At 44.7% G+C, this 20000-nt stretch overlaps 1 protein-coding gene across 1 annotated transcript in view; it reads left to right on the plus strand.

Moving 5' to 3' along the window:
- Positions 1-20000, plus strand: part of LOC129863309 (protein furry homolog) — a 186423-nt gene that overhangs the window by 55129 nt on the left and 111294 nt on the right. The window contains exons 4-10 of the mRNA XM_055935200.1: positions 126-265; positions 852-942; positions 2766-2926; positions 7364-7532; positions 9228-9320; positions 10897-10995; positions 16928-17029. Coding sequence (XP_055791175.1) covers positions 126-265; positions 852-942; positions 2766-2926; positions 7364-7532; positions 9228-9320; positions 10897-10995; positions 16928-17029 — 855 coding nt within the window. The remainder of the gene's footprint in view (positions 1-125; positions 266-851; positions 943-2765; positions 2927-7363; positions 7533-9227; positions 9321-10896; positions 10996-16927; positions 17030-20000) is intronic.

Below are 20000 nucleotides of genomic sequence, written 5' to 3' on the forward strand. Positions count from 1 at the left end.
CCCTCCCTCCCTCCCTCCCTCCCTCCCTCCCTCCCTCCCTCCCTCCCTCCCTCTCTCTCTCTCCCTCCCTCCCTCCCCTCTCTCCCTCCCCTCCCTCTCCTCTCTCTCTCTCTCTCTCTCTCTAGTTAATCAGTACAATGAGTTCTCTGGCTGAGTACTGTCTCCCCTCCATTCTGAAGACACTGTTTGACTGGTATAAACGACAAAATGGACTAGAGGACGAGAGTCACGAATACAGACCCAGGGCCAACACCAAGTCCAAGAGGTAGACACTATTACAATAAATAATGAACTGTGAAATGACTGTGAAATGTTCTAAACTCATTTCCTGTCTCTCTCTCTCTCATCTCTCTCTCTCTCTCTCTCTCTCTCTCTCTCTCTCTCTCTCTCTCTCATCTCTCTCTCTTTCTGTCTCTCTCTCTCTGTCTCTCTCTCTCTCTCTCTCTCATCTCTCTCTTTTTCTCTCTCTCTCTCTCTGTCTCTCTTTCTCTCTCTCTGTCTCTCTCTCTCTATGTCTCTCTATGTCTCTCTCTTTCTATGTCTGTCTGTCTGTCTCTCTCTCTCTATCTCTCTCTCTCTGTCTCTCTCTCTCTCTCTCTCTGTCTCTCTCTCTCTCTTGCTCTCTCTCTCTTTCTGTCTCTCTCTCTCTGTCTCTCTCTCTCTCTCTCTCTCTCATCTCTCTCTTTTTCTCTCTCTCTCTCTCTGTCTCTCTTTCTCTCTCTCTGTCTCTCTCTCTCTATGTCTCTCTCTCTCTCTATGTCTCTATGTCTCTCTATGTCTCTCTCTTTCTATGTCTGTCTGCCTGTCTCTCTCTCTCTCTCTCTCTCTCTCTCTCTCTCTCTCTCTCTCAGTGATGAGCAGCAGAAGGACTACTTGCTGGAGAGGAGGGATCTGGCCATAGACTTCATCTTCTCCCTGGTGCTCATAGAAGTACTCAAACAGGTAAAGCTGTGTGTTTCATCACCAAACGCTACATAGTATGGTCGTGTTCCCCTGCTCAGACGTTGCATGCATCAACCAATGGTTGCCAGGTCATTGAGTGTGCCGTCGGGCACCAGAGTGCTCTAGTATATGATGTGGTAACTGATATAAACTCAGCAAAAAAAGAAACATCCTCTCGTTGTCAACTGTGTTTATTTTCAACAAACTTAACATGTGTAAATATTTGTATGAACATAACAGAAATTGAATAATGTGTCCCTGAACACAAAATCAAAATCAAAATCCAAAGTAACAGTCAGTATCTGGTGTGGCCACCAGCTGCATTAACTACTGCACTGCATCTCCTCCTCATGGACAGCACCAGATTTGCCAGTTCTTGCTGTGAGATGTTACCCCACTCTTCCACCAAAACACTTGCAAGTTCCCGGACATTTCTGGGGGGAATGGCCATAGTCCATTCCCCCCATAGAAATCACGCACAGAATGAGCAGTATGGCTGGTGGCTTTGTCATGCTGGAGGGTCATGTCAGGATGAGCCTGCAGGAAGGGTACCACATGAGGGAGGAGGATGTCTTCCCTGTAACGCACAGCGTGGAGATTGCCTGCAATGACAACAAGCTCAGTCCGATGATGCTGTGACACACCGCCCCAGACCATGACGGTCCCTCCACCTCCAAATCGATCCCGCTCCAGAGTACAGGCCTCGGTGTAACGCTCATTCCTCCGACGATAAACGTGAATCCGACCATCACCCCTGGTGAGACAAAACCTCGACTCGTCAGTGAAGAGCACTTCTTGTCAGTCCTGTCTGGTCCAGCGACGGTGGGTTTGTGCCCATAGGCGACATTGTTGCTGGTGATGTCTGGTGAGGACCTGCCTTACAACAGGCCTACAAGCCCTCAGTCCAGCCTCTCTCAGCCTATTGCGGACAGTCTGAGCACTGATGGAGGGATTGTGAGTTCCTGGTGTATCTCAGGCAGTTGTTGTTGCCATCCTGTACCTGTCCCGCAGGTGTGATGTTCGGATGCACCGATCCTATGCAGGTGTTGTTACACGTGGTTTGCCACTGCGAGGACGATCAGCTGTCCATCCTGTCTCCCTGTGGCGCTGTCTTAGGCGTCTCACAGTACGGACATTGTAATTTATTGCCCTGGCCACATCTGCAGTCCTCATGCCTCCTTGCAGCATGCCTAAGGCACGTTCACACAGATGAGCAGGGACCCTGGGCATCTTTATTTTAGTGTTTTTCAGAGTCATTGGAAAGGCCTCTTTAGTGTCCTAAGTTTTCATAACTGTGACCTTAATTGCCTACCGTCTGTAAACTGTTAGTGTCTTAATGACCGTTCCACAGGTGCATGTTCATTAATTGTTTATGGTTCATTGAACAAGCATGGGAAACAGTGTTTAAACCCTTTACAATGAAGATCTGTGAAGTTATTTGGATTTTTACGAATATCTTTGAAAGACAGGGTCCTGAAAAAGGGACATTTCTTTTTTCGCTGAGTTTACCAGACCAGGCTTGTAATATCTGGCATGAGGAAGAATATCACTGAATCCCTTGTGCAAATATTATACTGCTCTGATTTCTCTCTCTCTCTCTCTCTCTCTCTCTCTCTCTCTCTCTCTCTCTCTCTCTCTCTCTTTATCTCTGTCTCTCCCTCTCTATCTCTCCCTCTCTCTCTCTCCATCTCTATATATCTATTATCTATCTCTCTCTTTATCTCTCTCTCTATTCCCCTCTCCTCTTCTCTTCCTCTCTCTCTCTCTCTTCCTCCCCTACCTTCCTTCCTTATTTTCCTCCCTCACTCTCTCTCTCTCCTCAGATCCCACTCCATCCTCTGATGGATGGGTTGATTCAGGAGGTTATTAACCTGGCTTTCAAACACTTCAAGTACAAGGAGGGCTACCTTGGTCCCAACACAGGGAACATGCACATGGTGGCTGACCTCTATGCTGAGGTGGTGGGGGTCGTCGCACAGTCCAGGTAGGAGGGTGCACGCACACACACACACACACACACACACACACACACACACACACACACACACACACACACACACACACACACACACACACACACACACGCACAAACACATACACAGATGGCGATGGTAAAAGATGATTGTACCTCTGTGTGTGTGTGATGTAGTGTGTGATGTAGTGTGTGATTTGAGCTAGGCCATTACTGACACCATTATAGTGATGGAAGGTTGTTGGTCCACAGATATACAGTATTTTGGTGGTTTTAGGACGGGGTGTTATGCATCTCAGTAATCCAGTGAGGCCCAGTCAGGACAGGACAGATGGAGACCCAACTACTATAACCTCTTTACAGATTATCTCCCAATAGCCTGGTACGGCACACACATTATCTCACACTAGCCTGGTATGGAACACACATTATCTCCCAATAGCCTGGTACGGGACAAACATTATCTCCCAATAGCCTGTTATGGAACACACATTATCTCCCAATAGCCTGGTACAGAACACACATTATCTCCCAATAGCCTGGTACAGAACACACATTATCTCCCAATAGCCTGGTATGGAACACACATGATCTCCCAATAGCCTGGTACGGGAACACACATGATCTCCCAATAGCCTGGTGCGGGAACACACATGATCTCCCAATAGCCTGGTGCGGGAACACACATGATCTCCCAATAGCCTGGTACAGGAACACACATGATCTCCCAATAGCCTGGTACGTGTAACGGGTGACGCTCTCCTCATCCTCGGATGAGGTGAGGAGAGAAGGATCCTCAGACCAAAACGCAGGCTTTGGGAAATAAGCCATCTTTATTTAACAACGATGATGGCAACACGAAACGAAACAAAACACTTTCAAACTACAAAACAAGAAAACGACGTTGAACGAAACCTGAACATAAACTTACATAACTAAACATAAACTTACGTACAGGAAACGGACGACATCGAAACGAAACGAAACAAACAAACGCTACAGTCCCATGTGGTACGAACATACATACAGACATAGGAGACAATCACCCACAAACAAACAGTGAGAATGCCCTACCTAAATATGACTCTTAATTAGAGGCAAACGCAAACCACCTGCCTCTAATCAAGAGCCATACCAGGCAAACCGAAACCAACATAGAAACAGATAACATAGAATGCCCACCCAACCTCACGTCCTGACCAACTAACACACAAAAACTAACATAAATAGGTCAGGAACGTGACAGTACCCCCCCCACAAGGTGCGAACTCCGGACGCACCAGCACAAAGTCTAGGGGAGGGTCTGGGTGGGCATCTAACCACGGTGGTGGCTCAGGCTCCGGGCGCGGTTCCCACCCCACCATAATCCATCCTAGCCCCCTCCCTTCAAGAATGTCCACCCTCTTACTTCCCCCACAAAATCCTCCTAATAACATATCTAATAATGACAATACCGGGACAGAGAGATAAACCAAGACAGAGGGATAGATAAGACTATAGAGGTAGATAAAGATAGAGAGGGAGATCAGGATAGAGGGGCAACTCCGGACTGAAAGGCAGCTCCGGACAGAGAGACAGCTCTGGACTGATGGGCAGTTCTGGGTATCTAGCCTTTTCAGGCTGAAGGGCAGCTCATGGCTGACTGACGACTCTCGATGCTCATGGCTGGCTGACGGCTCTCGACGCTCATGGCAGGCTGACGGCTCTCGACGCTCATGGCAGGCTGACGGCTCTCGACGCTCATGGCAGGCTGACGGCTCTCGACGCTCATGGCAGGCTGACGGCTCTCGACGCTCATGGCAGGCTGACGGCTCTCGACGCTCATGGCGCTCTGACGGCTCTGGCTGCTCATGGCGCTCTGACGGCTCTGGCTGCTCATGGCGCTCTGACGGCTCTGGCTGCTCATGGCTCGCTGGCGGCTCTGGCAGATCCTGTCTGGTTGGCGGCTCTGGCAGATCCTGTCTGGTTGGCGGCTCTGGCAGATCCTGTCTGGTTGGCGGCTCTGGCAGATCCTGTCTGGTTGGCGGCTCTGGCAGATCCTGTCTGGTTGGCGGCTCTGGCAGATCCTGTCTGGTTGGCGGCTCTGGCAGATCCTGTCTGGCTGACGGCTCTAGCGGCTCCTGTCTGGCTGACGGCTCTAGCGGCTCCTGTCTGGCTGACGGCTCTGTAGGCTCATGGCAGACGGGCGGCTTTGCAGGCTCATGGCAGACGGGCGGCTTTGCAGGCTCCTGGCAGACGGATGGCTCAGACGGCGCTGGGGAGACGGATGGCTCAGATGGCGCTGGGGAGACGGATGGCTCAGATGGCGCTGGGGAGACGGATGGCTCAGATGGCGCTGGGGAGACGGATGGCTCAGATGGCGCTGGGGAGACGGATGGCTCAGATGGCGCTGGGGAGACGGATGGCTCTGGCCGGATATGGCGCACTGTAGACCTGGTGCGTGGTGCCGGAACTGGAGGCACCGTGCTAATGACAAGCACCTTCCTACTAGTGCGGGGAGCAGGGACAGGGCACACTGTATTCTCAAAGCCTACTCTATCCCTGATGCGTGGTACCGGCACTGGTGACACCGGGCTGAGGACAAGCACATCAGGATTAGTAGGGGGAGAAGATACAGTGGGTTCAGGGCTCTGGAGACGCACTGGTAGCTTAGTGCGTGGGGCCGGAACTGGAGGCACCGGGCTAGATACACGCACTACAGGGAGAGTGCGTGGAGGAGGAACAGGGCTCAGGATACGCACTGGTAGCCTAGTGCGTAGTGTATACACTGTAGGTACTAGGCTGGGGCGGGGAGGTGGTGCCGGAAATACCGGACCGTGGAGACGTACTGGCACTCTTGAGCATTGAACCTGCCCAACCTTACCTGGTTGAATGCTCCCTGTTGCCCGACCAGTGCGGGGAGGTGGAATAACCCGCACCGGCCTATGTAGGCGAACCGGAGAAACCATGCGTAAGGCCGGTGCCATGTATGCCGGCCCGAGGAGACGCACTGGAGACCAGATGCGTTGAGCCGGCCTCATGACACCTGGCTCAATACTCAATCTAGCCCTACCAGTGCGGGGAGGTGGAATAACCCGCACTGGGCTATGCACTCGTACAGGAGACACCGTGCGCTCTACTGCGTAACACGGCGCCTGCCCGTACTCCCGCTCTCCACGGTAAGCCTGGGAAGTGGGCGCAGGTCTCCTACCTGCCCTTGGCCCACTATCTCCTAGCCCCCCCCCAAGAAATTTTTGGGAATTACTCACGGGCTTTTTTGGCTTCCGTGCCAGACGCGTTCCCTCATAGCTCCGGTTCCTCTCCTCGGTAGCCTCTGCTCTCCTCCGTGCCTCCAGCTCAGCTTTGGGACGGCGATTTTCTCCTGCCTTAGCCCAGGGACCTTCTCCATTCATTATTTGCTCCCATGTCCAGAAATCCTTTCTCTCCTGTCCCTTACTCCGTTTAGTTTCCCTTTGCCGCTTGGTCTTAGCGTGTTGGTGGGTGATTCTGTAACGGGAGACGCTCTCCTCATCCTCGGATGAGGTGAGGAGAGAAGGATCCTCAGACCAAAACGCAGGCTTTGGGAAATAAGCCATCTTTATTTAACAACGATGATGGCAACACGAAACGAAACAAAACACTTTCAAACTACAAAACAAGAAAACGACGTTGAACGAAACCTGAACATAAACTTACATAACTAAACATAAACTTACGTACAGGAAACGGACGACATCGAAACGAAACAAACAAACGCTACAGTCCCATGTGGTACGAACATACATACAGACATAGGAGACAATCACCCACAAACAAACAGTGAGAATGCCCTACCTAAATATGACTCTTAATTAGAGGCAAACGCAAACCACCTGCCTCTAATCAAGAGCCATACCAGGCAAACCGAAACCAACATAGAAACAGATAACATAGAATGCCCACCCAACCTCACGTCCTGACCAACTAACACACAAAAACTAACATAAATAGGTCAGGAACGTGACAGTACGGGAACACACATGATCTCCCAATAGCCTGGTACGGGAACACACATGATCTCCCAATAGCCTGGTACGGGAACACACATGATCTCCCAATAGCCTGTTACGGAACACACATGATCTCCCAGTAGCCTGGTATCGAACACACATTATCTCACAATAGCCTGGTACGGAACACACATGATCTCCCAATAGCCTGGTATGGAACACACATTATCTCCCAGTAGCCTGGTACGGGAACACACATTATCTCCCAATAGCCTGGTATGGAACACACATTATCTCCCAATAGCCTGATGCAACACAACTAAATACACAAACAAACAAAGCAACAGAAAGGAGATGGAGATAACGGTAGCTGTATAAACTGTACGTATAAAGACACTGTTAGCTATATGTATAAAGATGTATCAGATTGGCGTGATAAGTGACGTATTGATTTACCTCCCGTGTGTGTCTGTGCTACCAGATTCCCCGCTGTGAGGAAGAAGTTCATCTCTGAGCTGAAGGAGTTGAGACAAAAGGAACAGAACCCCTATGTTTTCCAGTCTACCATCAGCCTCATCATGGGAGTCAAGTTCTTCAGGATCAAGATGTACCCCGTGGAGGACTTCGAGGCCTCCTTCCAGTTCATGCAGGTTCGTGGGTAATACATCCTCTCTCAAAGACACGTGTCTGGTTTATTTAGTTTAGTTTAGTTTTATTTAGTGTGTGTGTGTGTGTGTGTGTGCGTGCGTGCGTGCGTGCGTGCGTGTGGTGGATGTGTATCGTTACTGCCTCGTTGAGACCTAGATGTACCTTCCCCCCGGATCCAAAATGGCCGCGTTTGCTTTTCTGGTTCAGTGGTATTGACTGAGCTTCTTGTCATGTGTCGTAACATGTTACTGAATCCAGTCAGTAGTCATGTATGTTTTGTTCAGTTTATCTCTGTGTTTTAGGAGTGTGCATAACCATATGATGTATCTCTCTCTAGGAGTGTGCATAACCATATGATGTATCTCTCTCTCTCTAGGAGTGTGCATAATCATATGATGTATCTCTCTCTCTAGGAGTGTGCATAATCATATGATGTATCTCTCTCTCTCTAGGAGTGTGCATAATCATATGATGTATCTCTCTCTCTAGGAGTGTGCATAATCATATGATGTATCTCTCTCTCTAGGAGTGTGAATAATCATATCATAATCATATGATGCATCTCTCTCTCTAGGAGTGTGCATAATCATATGATGTATCTCTCTCTCTAGGAGTGTGCATAATCATATCATAATCATATGATGCATCTCTCTCTCTAGGAGTGTGCATAATCATATGATGTATCTCTCTCTCTCTAGGAGTGTGCATAATCATATGATGTATCTCTCTCTCTAGGAGTGTGCATAATCATATGATGTATCTCTCTCTCTCTAGGAGTGTGCATAATCATATGATGTATCTCTCTTTTTCTAGGAGTGTGCATAATCATATGATGTTTCTCTCTCTCTCTCTAGGAGTGTGCATAATCATATGATGTATCTCTCTCTCTAGGAGTGTGCATAATCATATGATGTATCTCTCTCTCTAGGAGTGTGCATAATCATATGATGTATCTCTCTCTCTCTAGGAGTGTGCATAATCATATGATGTGTCTCTCTCTCTCTAGGAGTGTGCATAATCATATCATAATCATATGATGTATCTCTCTCTCTCTCTAGGAGTGTGCATAATCATATGATGTTTCTCTCTCTCTCTAGGAGTGTGCATAATCATATGATGTATCTCTCTCTCTAGGAGTGTGCATAATCATATGATGTATCTCTCTCTCTCTAGGAGTATGCATAATCATATGATGTATCTCTCTCTCTCTAAGAGTGTGCATAATCATATGATGTATCTCTCTCTAGGAGTGTGCATAATCATATGATGTAGCTCTCTCTCTCTCTCTAGGAGTGTGCATAATCATATGATGTATCTCTCTCCAGGAGTGTGCATAATCATATGATGTATCTCTCTCTCTAGGAGTGTGCATAACCATATGATGTATCTCTCTCTCTAGGAGTGTGCATAATCATATGATGTATCTCTCTCTCTCTAGGAGTGTGCATAATCATATGATGTATCTCTCTCTCTAGGAGTGTGCATAACCATATGATGTATCTCTCTCTCTAGGAGTGTGCATAATCATATGATGTATCTCTCTCTCTCTAGGAGTGTGCATAATCATATGATGTATCTCTCTCTAGGAGTGTGCATAATCATATGATGTATCTCTCTCTCTAGGAGTGTGCATAATCATATGATGTATCTCTCTCTCTAGGTGTGTTCATAATCATATGATGCATCTCTCTCTCTAGGAGTGTGCCCAGTATTTCCTGGAGGTAAAGGATAAGGACATTAAACATTCTCTGGCTGGACTCTTCGTAGAGATACTGGTTCCTGTAGCTGCAGTAAGTCTACCCTACGTCAGTCTGTCTCTGCACCAGTCCGTCTCTTCACCAGTTTGTCTATACACCAGTCTGTATCAACACCAGTCTGTCTCTGTACCAGTTTATCTCTACACCAGTTTACATTTACATTTACATTTAAGTCATTTAGCAGACGCTCTTATCCAGAGCGACTTACAAATTGGTGCATTCACCTTATGACATCCAGTGGAACAGCCACTTTACAATAGTGCATCTAAATCTTTTAAGGGGGGGGGGGGGCAGAAGGATTGCTTTATCCTAGGTATTCCTTGAAGAGGTGGGGTTTCAGGTGTCTCCGGAAGGTGGTGATTAGTTTGTATCTACACCAGTCACATATCCCCTCATATCCTCTCATATCCTCTCATATCCACTCATATCCGCTCATATCTTCTCATATCCTATCACATCTCTCCCATATCCTCTCATATCCTCTCATATCCTCTCATATCTTCTCATATCCCCTCATATCTTCTCATATCCTCTCATATCCCCTCATATCTTCTCATATCCTCTCATATCATCTCATATCTTCTCATATCCTCTCACATCTCTCTCATATCCGCTCATATCTTCTCATATCTTCTCATATCCTCTCATATATTCTCATATCCTCTCACATCTCTCTGATATCCTCTCATATCCTTTCATATCTTCTCATATCCTCTCATATCTTCTCATATCCTCTGACATCTCTCTCATATCCTCTCATATTCTCTCATATCATCTCATCCTCTCATATATTCTCATATCCTCTCATATCCTCTCACATCTCTCTCACATCTCTCTCATATCCTCTCATATTCTCTCATATCTTCTCATATCCTGTCACATCTCTCTCATATCCTCTCATATCCTCTCATATCCTCTCATATCCTCTCATATCCTCTCATATTTTCTCATATCATCTCATATCTTCTCATATCCTCTGACATCTCTCTCATATCCTCTCATATCCTCTCATATCTTCTCATATCCTCTTAAATCTTCTCATATCCTCTCACATCTCTCTCATATCCTCTCATATTTTCTCATATCCTCTCATATCTTCTCATATCCTCTGACATCTCTCTCATATCCTCTCATATCCTCTCATATATTCTCATATCCTCTGACATCTCTCTCATATCCTCTCATATCCTCTCATATCATACCATATCCTCTCATATCTTTTCATATCCTCTCACATCTCTCTCATATCCTCTCATATCCCCTCATATCCTCTCATATCCTCACATATCCTCTCATATCTTCTCATATCTTCTCATATTCTTTCATATCTTCTCATATCTTCTCATATTCTTTCATATCTTCTCATATTCTCTCATATCTCTGAGTCTCTCTGAGTCTCTCCTCTAACTCTACATGTATGTAATCATGTTGTAATGTGCCTAATCAATCAATAATGTCACTGGAGATATTAGTCCCCCGTAGCCACAGTCTCTATACCATATCTTGAAATCTTTCATATCTAATATACTGTACCTGTCCTGTACATAGGTCTATGTGTAACCCCTCTGATCTGTGTATGACCTATGACCTTTTCCCTTTGACCTTCCAGACGGTGAAGAACGAGGTGAATGTTCCGTGTCTGAGGAACTTTGTAGAGAGTCTGTATGACACTACGCTGGACCTGTCCTCTAGGAAGAAACACTCTCTGGTCAGTCTATACCACACTATTACTGTACTGGTCAGTCTATACCACTCTATTACTGTACTGGTCAGTCTATACCACACTATTACTGTACTGGTCAGTCTATACCACACTATTACTGTGCTGGTCAGTCTATACCACACTATTACTGTACTGGTCAGTCTATACCACTCTATTACTGTACTGGTCAGTCTATACCACACTATTACTGTACTGGTCAGTCTATTACTATACCGGTCAGTCTATACCACACTATTACTGTACTAGTCAGTCTAATACTGTACTGGTCAGTCTATACCACACTATTACTGTACTGGTCAGTCTAATACTGTACTGGTCAGTCTATACCACACTATTACTGTACTAGTCAGTCTATGCCACACTATTACTGTACTGGTCAGTCTAATACTGTACTGGTCAGTCTATACCACACTATTACTGTACTGGTCAGTCTATACCACTGTATTACTGTACTGGTCAGTCTATACCACACTATTACTGTACTGGTCAGTCTATTACTGTACTGGTCAGTCTATACCACTCTATTACTGTACTGGTCAGTCTATACCACACTATTACTGTACTGGTCAGTCTATTACTGTACTGGTCAGTCTATACCACTCTATTACTGTACTGGTCAGTCTATTACTGTACTGGTCAGTCTATACCACACTATTACTGTACTGGTCAGTTTCTCCTTTTACAGATTCCAGCTTTAAGTCATGTCTCCTTTCCTCACCTACCACTGATTAATGAATGGACTCCAGGTATAGTCTGGTCCCATAGTATTAATGAATAGACTCCAGGTATAGTCTGGTCCCCATAGTATTAATGAATGGACTCCAGGTATAGTCTGGTCCCATAGTATTAATGAATGGACTCCAGGTATAGTCTGGTCCCATAGTATTAATGAATAGACTCCAGGTATAGTCTGGTCCCCATAGTATTAATGAATAGACTCCAGGTATAGTCTGGCCCCCATAGTATTAATGAATAGACTCCAGGTATAGTCTGGTCCCCATAGTATTAATGAATGGACTCCAGGTATAGTCTGGCCCCCATAGTATTAATGAATAGACTCCAGGTATAGTCTGGTCCCATAGTATTAATGACTGGACTCCAGGTATAGTCTGGTCCCACAGTATTAATGAATGAGAGGAGAAGAAGGGGGTGGTACGTCGTGTTGGGACACAGTCCATTGATATATTTATGGGCTGTTGGTTTCTCTCAATAGTTGTTGTTGTCGTTGTTGTTGTTTTTGTGTGTGGTTGTTTATTTGTCCCCTTGTGGCTTTCACTACCTAGAAATGTCACCCGCATACTAAACGTGTTTGTTTTGTTTGGGATTCTTCAAATACCCTCCATCCAGCCAACCAGACATTAAGACAAGACTTCAATAGACTGTCTGTCACTCCTCTTCTTCCTCCTCCTCCTCACTCCTTCATTACCAAGATGTTTTTTTTTTTCACTCGTTCCAGATGAGTACACACACACACTACCCTGTCATGCCAGAGCTGACGGGACCAAAAGGAGCAGGAAGATAATTACACGCTGTTTGTTTGTCCCTACATGTTGTTCTTCCTCATACCACCACACCCCTACCCTTCAATCTGTACTCTACTGACTGACAGAGAGAGTGGTTGAGAGTTGATGAACAAGTTAACCAAAACAAAGGCAAAATCTACTCGTGTTTTGTAGATTTCAAGAAAGCATTTGATTCAATTTGGCACGAAGGTCTTTTTTATAAACTAATACAAAGTGGTATTGGAGGGAAAACATATGATTTTATTAAATCAATGTACACTAAAAACAAATGTGCGGTTAAAATTGGCAACAAGCAAACAGACTTCTTCTCTCAGGGACGTGGAGTGAAATATGGCTGCCCAATAAGTCCAACATTATTTAACATCTACATTAATGAATTGGCAAAAACATTAGAAGAATCGGCAGCACCTGGTATCACCCTACACAACACTGAAATCAAGTGTCTGCTGTACGCAGATGACCTGGTGCTGCTGTCTTCCACTAAAGAGGGGTTACAGCAGCACCTAGATCGCCTTCACAGGTTCTGTCAGACCTGGGCTCTGACCGTTAACCTAAAAAAAACGAATATAATGATATTCCAAAAAAGGTCCGGAAATAAGGATGACTGTCACGTTCCTGACCTGTTTTCCTTTGTTATGTATTTGTTTTAGTTGGTCAGGGCGTGAGTTGGGTGGGTTAGTCTAGGTGTTCTATTTCTATGTGGGGTTTTGTGTTCGGCCTGGTATGATTCTCAATTAGAGACAGGTGTGTATCGTTTGTCTCTGATTGAGAGTCATACAAAGGCAGCCAGGGTTTCACTGGTGTTTTGTGGGTGTTTGTTTCCTGTCTCAGTGTTTGTTCTGCACCAGATAGGACTGTCTCGGTTTTCACGGTTTGTTATTTTGTTATTTGTTAAGTGTTCATGGTTATTGTTTAATTAAACATGTTGAGCACTGGCTACGCTGCATTTTGGTCCTCTCCTTTACCCCTGGAAGAAAACCTTTACAATGAAAAAAATATATTCTATTTGGACACAGTTCTATTAGAACACACCAAAAACTACACCTATCTAGGACTAAATATCAGGAATACAGGTAGCTTTCACATGGCTGTGAATGAGCTGATGGACAAAGCAAGAAGAGCATTCTATGCCATTAAAAGGAACATCAAAATTGAAATTCCAATTAGAATCTGGCTCAAAATGTTTCAATCAGTTATAGAACCAATTGCTCTATATGGCAGTGCAGTATGGGGTCCACTCTCTAATAATGAATTTACTAAATGGGACAAGCATCCAATTGAAATATTGCATGCAGAGTTTTGCAAGACTGTATTGCAAGTACAAAGGAAAACTCCAAATAACGCATGTAGGGCAGAATTGGACCAAACCCCCTCCTCATTCAAATAGAAAAAAGAGCCATCAAATTTTACAACCATCTAAAAACAAGTGACCCTAAAACATTCCATCACACAGCTCTACAATGTCAAGAGATAAAACCAGAGAAGAGTCCCCTCAGCCAGCTGGTTCTGAGGCTCAGTTCACCAACCCAAACCAACCCCATAGAGCCTCAGGACAGCCCTCAGAAAATCTAGCCCAACCAAATCATCACAAAACAAAAATAAAAATATATCACCTATTGGAAAGACACCACAAAAAATCTAAGTAAACTTCAATGCTATTTGGCTCTAAACAGACAGTACATGGTGGCAGACTATCTGACCACTGTGACTGATAGAAAACTGAGGAAAACATTGACTAGGTACAGACTCAGTGAGCACAGTCTGGCTATAGAGAACGGTCGTTACAGGCAAACCTGGCTGCCCAGAGAGGACAGGCTGGGCTCACTCTGCTCCAGGGGAGAGGTAGAGACAGAGGTGCATTTCCTACTACACTGTGACAAATAATCAGACCTAAGAGCATATTTCTTTCCCAAAATTATAATTCAATACAAAGAATTTGAAACTATAAAAGATGAAGAAAAAATCCTATATTTATTGGGTGAAAAGCCAAAATGTGCAGTTTTGGCAGCCAAATATGTGTCCTCCTGCCACAACCTGAGGGACAGCCAGTGGAAAATGCAAAGTAATGTTGATAATATTTCCCATTTAGCTTAGTTTTGTTTTGTCTTTCATACCAGGTCGTATGTCTTCTCAAGTCATGTTGACACTGGTCTACTACTGTTGCTTTAATGTATTGTTGTTCTGATTAATATTGTTGTTGTAGTTGTTGTTAATGGTAATCCCATGTCCACTACTACTATTATTATTGCTGTTGGTCCCACCATTTATTTATATATAAATATATATATTTTGTATATATATACATATATATTTGATTTTGATTTTTCGATATGTATACTTTGACAACGTAAGTAATAATGAACTTGCCATGTCAATAAAGTCAATTGAATTGAATTGAATTGAGTGGGAGAAGGGTGTGGGGAGAGAGAAAAAAGAGAGAGAAAGACAGAGACAGAAGAGCTGGGATAGTGTGTGTAAGAGACAGAGAAAGAGAGAGTGAGAAAGAGACACACAGAGAGAGAGAGAGAGAGAGAGAGAGAGAGAGAGAGTGAGAAAGAGACACAGAGAGAGAGAGAGAGAGAGAGAGAGAGAGAGAGAGAGAGAGAGAGAGAGGGAGACAGAGAGAGAGGGAGAGAGGAAGAGGGGGAGAGAGAGAGAGAAGGAAGGAAGGAAAGAGAGAGAGAGAGAGAGAGAGAGACAGACAACGTATCAGATGATATGTACTGACAGACTACTCATCTGATACATTCCCATCATACCTCAACCAGTTTAAAAGCATTACCTGCCTGTTGGTCTGAGAGTGGTATTTGAGACTTAATGTAATAGAATATATTTAATGGTCATTGTGAGACACTACCACTGAAACAGACACACAGGTGTGAGAGATCCATGGCTGGCACCAATCTGAAACTCCATACAACCTTGTTGAATGAGTACATGTCATGTAAAATAATGTAGTATAATGTAATGTAGTGTAGTGTAGTGTAGTGTAATATAATGTAGTGTAGTGTAATGTCATGTAGTGTAGTGTAGTATAATATAATGTAGTGTAGTGTAATATAATGTAGTGTAGTGTAATGTCATGTAGTGTAGTGTAGTATAATATAATGTAGTGTAGTGTAATATAATGTAGTGTAGTGTAATGTCATGTAGTGTAGTGTAGTATAATATAATGTAGTGTAGTGTAATGTCATGTAGTGTAGTGTAATGTCATGTAGTGTAATGTAATGTAGTGTAGTGTAGTGTAGTGTAATATAATGTAGTGTAGTGTAATGTCATGTAGTGTAATGCAATGTAGTGTAGTGTAATGTCATGTAGTGTAGTGTAATGTCATGTAGTGTAGTGTAATGTAATGTAGTGTAGTGTAATGTCATGTAGTGTAATGTAATGTAGTGTAGTGTAATGTCATGTAGTGTAGTGTAGTGTAATATAATGTAGTGTCATGTAGTGTAATGTAATGTAATGTAGTGTAGTGTAATGTAATGTAGTGTAGTGTAATGTCATGTAGTGTAGTGTAGTGTAGTGTAATATAATGTAGTGTCATGTAGTGTAATGTAATGTAGTGTAGTGTAATGTAGTGTAATGTAATGTAGTGTAATATAATGTAGTGTAGTGTAATGTCATGTAGTGTAGTGTAATGTCATGTAGTGTAATGTAATGTAGTGTAGTGTAATGTAATGTAGTGTAGTGTAGTGTAGTGTAATATAATGTATTGTAGTGTAGTGTAATGTAGTGTAATGTAGTGTAATGTAGTGTAGTGTAATATAATGTATTGTAGTGTAATGCCATGTAGTGTAGTGTAGTGTAATATAATGTAGTGTAGTGTAATGTCATGTAGTGTAGTGTAATGTCATGTCGTGTAATGTCCTGTAGTGTAGTGTAATATAATGTAGTGTAGTGTAATGTCATGTAGTGTAGTGTAATGTCATGTAGTGTCCTGTAGTGTAATGTCATGTAGTGTAGTGTAATGTAATGTAGTGTAGTGTCATGTAGTGTAGTGTAATGCTGTGTAGTGTAATGTAATGTTGTGTAATGGCATGTCATGTTGTGTAATGTAGTGTCATGTAGTGTAGTGTAGTGTCATGTAGTGTAGTGTAATGTCATGTAGTGTAGTGTAGTGTCATGTAGTGTAGTGTAATGTTGTGTAATGTCATGTAGTGTAGTGTAGTGTAGTGTCATATAGTGTAGTGTAATGTTGTGTAATGTCATGTAGTGTAGTGTAATGTCATGTAGTGTAGTGTAGTGTCATGTGGTGTAGTGTAATGTAGTGTAGTGTAATGTCATGTAGTGTAGTGTAGTGTCATATAGTGTAGTGTAGTGTAGTGTAGTGTAGTGTAGTGTAATGTAATGAAGTGTGTATGGATCCATGATGAGGTGTTATTCTCTGTCTCCAGGCTCTGTTTCCGTTGGTTACCTGTCTGCTGTGTGTCAGTCAGAAGCAGCTCTTCCTCAACAGATGGCACATCTTCCTCAACAACTGTCTCTCCAACCTCAAGGTCAGAACACACACCCACACAAACACACACACCCACCCATACCCACACACACACCCACCCATACCCACCCATACCCACACACACCCACCCATACCCACACACACACCCATACCCACACACACACACACACACACACACACACACACACACACACACACACACACACACACACACACACCCATACCCACCCATACCCACACCCACCCACACACACACACACACCCACCCATACCCACCCACACACACACTCACACCCACGCATACCCACACACACACCCACCCACCCATACCCACACACACACACACACCCACACACACACACACACACACACCCATACCCACACACACACACACACACACACCCATACCCACACACACCAACCCATACCCACACACACACCCACCCATACCCGCACACACACACACCCACCCATACCCACACACACACCCACCCATACCCGCACACACACCCATACCCGCACACACACCCATACCCACACCCATACCAACACACACACACTCATACCCACACACCACCCATACCCACACACACCTCGACAATGAGAAAGAAGGTGGTATACATTTTGTTTTTTGTCCTAGCACTACACAGCTGATTCAAGTAACCAACTCAAATCAAATCAAAGTTTATTTGTCACGTGCGCTGAATACAACATGTGTAGTAGACCTTACAGTGAAATGCTTACTTGGCTATATACAGTAGAGAGGCTATATACAGTAGTGAGGCTATATACAGTAGTGAGGCTATATACAGTAGAGATGCTATATACAGTAGTGAGGCTATATACAGTAGAGAGGCTATATACAGTAGAGAGGCTATATACAGTAGTGAGGCTATATACAGTAGAGAGGCTATATACAGTAGAGAGGCTATATACAGTAGAGAGGCTATATACAGTAGCGAGGCTATATACAGTAGTGAGGCTATATACAGTAGTGATGCTATATACAGTAGTGATGCTATATACAGTAGTGAGGCTATATACAGTAGAGAGGCTATATACAGTAGTGAGGCTATATACAGTAGTGATGCTATATACAGTAGTGATGCTATATACAGTAGTGAGGCTATATACAGTAGTGAGGCTATATACAGTAGCGAGGCTATATACAGTAGCGAGGCTATATACAATAGTGAGACTATATCAAATCAAATGTATTTATATAGCCCTTCTTACATCAGCTGATATCTCAAAGTGCTGTACAGAAACCCAGCCTAAAACCCCAAACAGCAAGTAATGCAGGTATAGAAGCACGGTGGCTAGGAAAAACTCCCTAGAAAGGCCAAAACCTAGGAAGAAACCTAGAGATGAACCAGGCTATGAGGGGTGGCCAGTCCTCTTCTGGCTGTGCCGGGCGGGTATAACAGAACATGGCCAAGATGTTCAAATGTTCATAAATGACCAGCAGGGTCAAATAATAACAATCACAGTAGTTGTCGAGGGTGCAGCAAGTCAGCACCTCAGGAGTAAATGTCAGTTGACTTTTCATAGCCGATCATTGAGAGTATCTCTACCGCTCCTGCGCTCTCTAGAGAGTTGAAAACAGCAGGTCTGGGACAGGTAGCGCGTCCGGTGAACAGGTCAGGGTTCCATAGCCGCAGGCAGAACAGTTGAAACTGGAGCAGCAGCACGGCCAGGTGGACTGGGGACAGCAAGGAGTCATCATGTCAGGTAGTCCTGAGGCATGGTCCTAGGGCTCAGGTCCTCCGAGAGAGAGAAAGAAAGAGAGAAAGAGAGAATTAGAGAGAGCATACTTAAATTCACACAGGACACCGGATAAGACAGGAGAAGTACTCCAGATATAACAAACTGACCCTAGCCCCCCGACACATAAACTACTGCAGCATAAATACTGGAGGCTGAGACAGGAGGGGTCAGGAGACACTGTGGCCTCATCCGATGATACCCCTGGACAGGGCCAAACAGAAAGGATATAACCCCACCCAATTTTCCAAAGCACAGCCCCCACACCACTAGAGGGAAATCTTCAACCACCAACTTACAATCCTGAGACAAGGCCGAGTATAGCCCACAAAGATCTCCACCACAGCACAAACCAAGGGGGGGCGCCAACCCAGACAGGAAGACCACGTCAGTGACTCACTCAAGTGACGCACCCCTCCTAGGGACGGCATGAAAGAGCATATACAGTAGCGAGGCTATATAAAATACTTGAAGGTTAACCAATGTGCGGGAGCACTGGTTGGTCGGGCCAATTGAGGTAGTATGTATATAATAACCCTATAATGTATAGTTAAAGTGACTATGCATATATGATAAACAGAGAGTAGCAGCAGCGTAAAAGAGGGGTTGGGGGGGCACACAATGCAGATAATCCAGGTAGCCATTTGATTACCTGTTCAGGAGTCTTATGGCTTGGGGGTAAAAACTGTTGAGAAGCCTTTTTGTCCTAGACTTGGCACTCCGGTATCGCTTGCCATGCGGTAGTAGAGAGAACAGTCTATGACTGGGGTGGCTGGGGTTTTTGATAATTTTTAGGGCCTTCCTCTAACACCGCCTGGTGTAGAGGTCCTGGATGGCAGGCAGCTTAGCCCCAGTGATGTACTGGGCCGTACGCTCCACCCTCTGTAGGGTAGAGCTCATCATTAAGTTAGATGATTGAATCAGCTGTGTCGTGTTAGGCGGCCAAAACCAAAGTGTGGAGCCCTTGGGGTCAATACACACACACACCTCAACAAACACACGCACACACACACACACACACACACACACACACACACACACACACACACACACACACACACACACACACACACACACACACACACACACACACACACACACACACACACACACACACACACACACACCTCAACACACACACACACACACACACACACACACACACACACACACACACACACACACACACACACACACACACACACACACACACACACACCTCAACACACACACACACACACACACAC

Source organism: Salvelinus fontinalis, chromosome 10 (genome assembly GCF_029448725.1).
Source record: "Salvelinus fontinalis isolate EN_2023a chromosome 10, ASM2944872v1, whole genome shotgun sequence".
Taxonomy (NCBI): Eukaryota; Metazoa; Chordata; class Actinopteri; order Salmoniformes; family Salmonidae; genus Salvelinus; species Salvelinus fontinalis.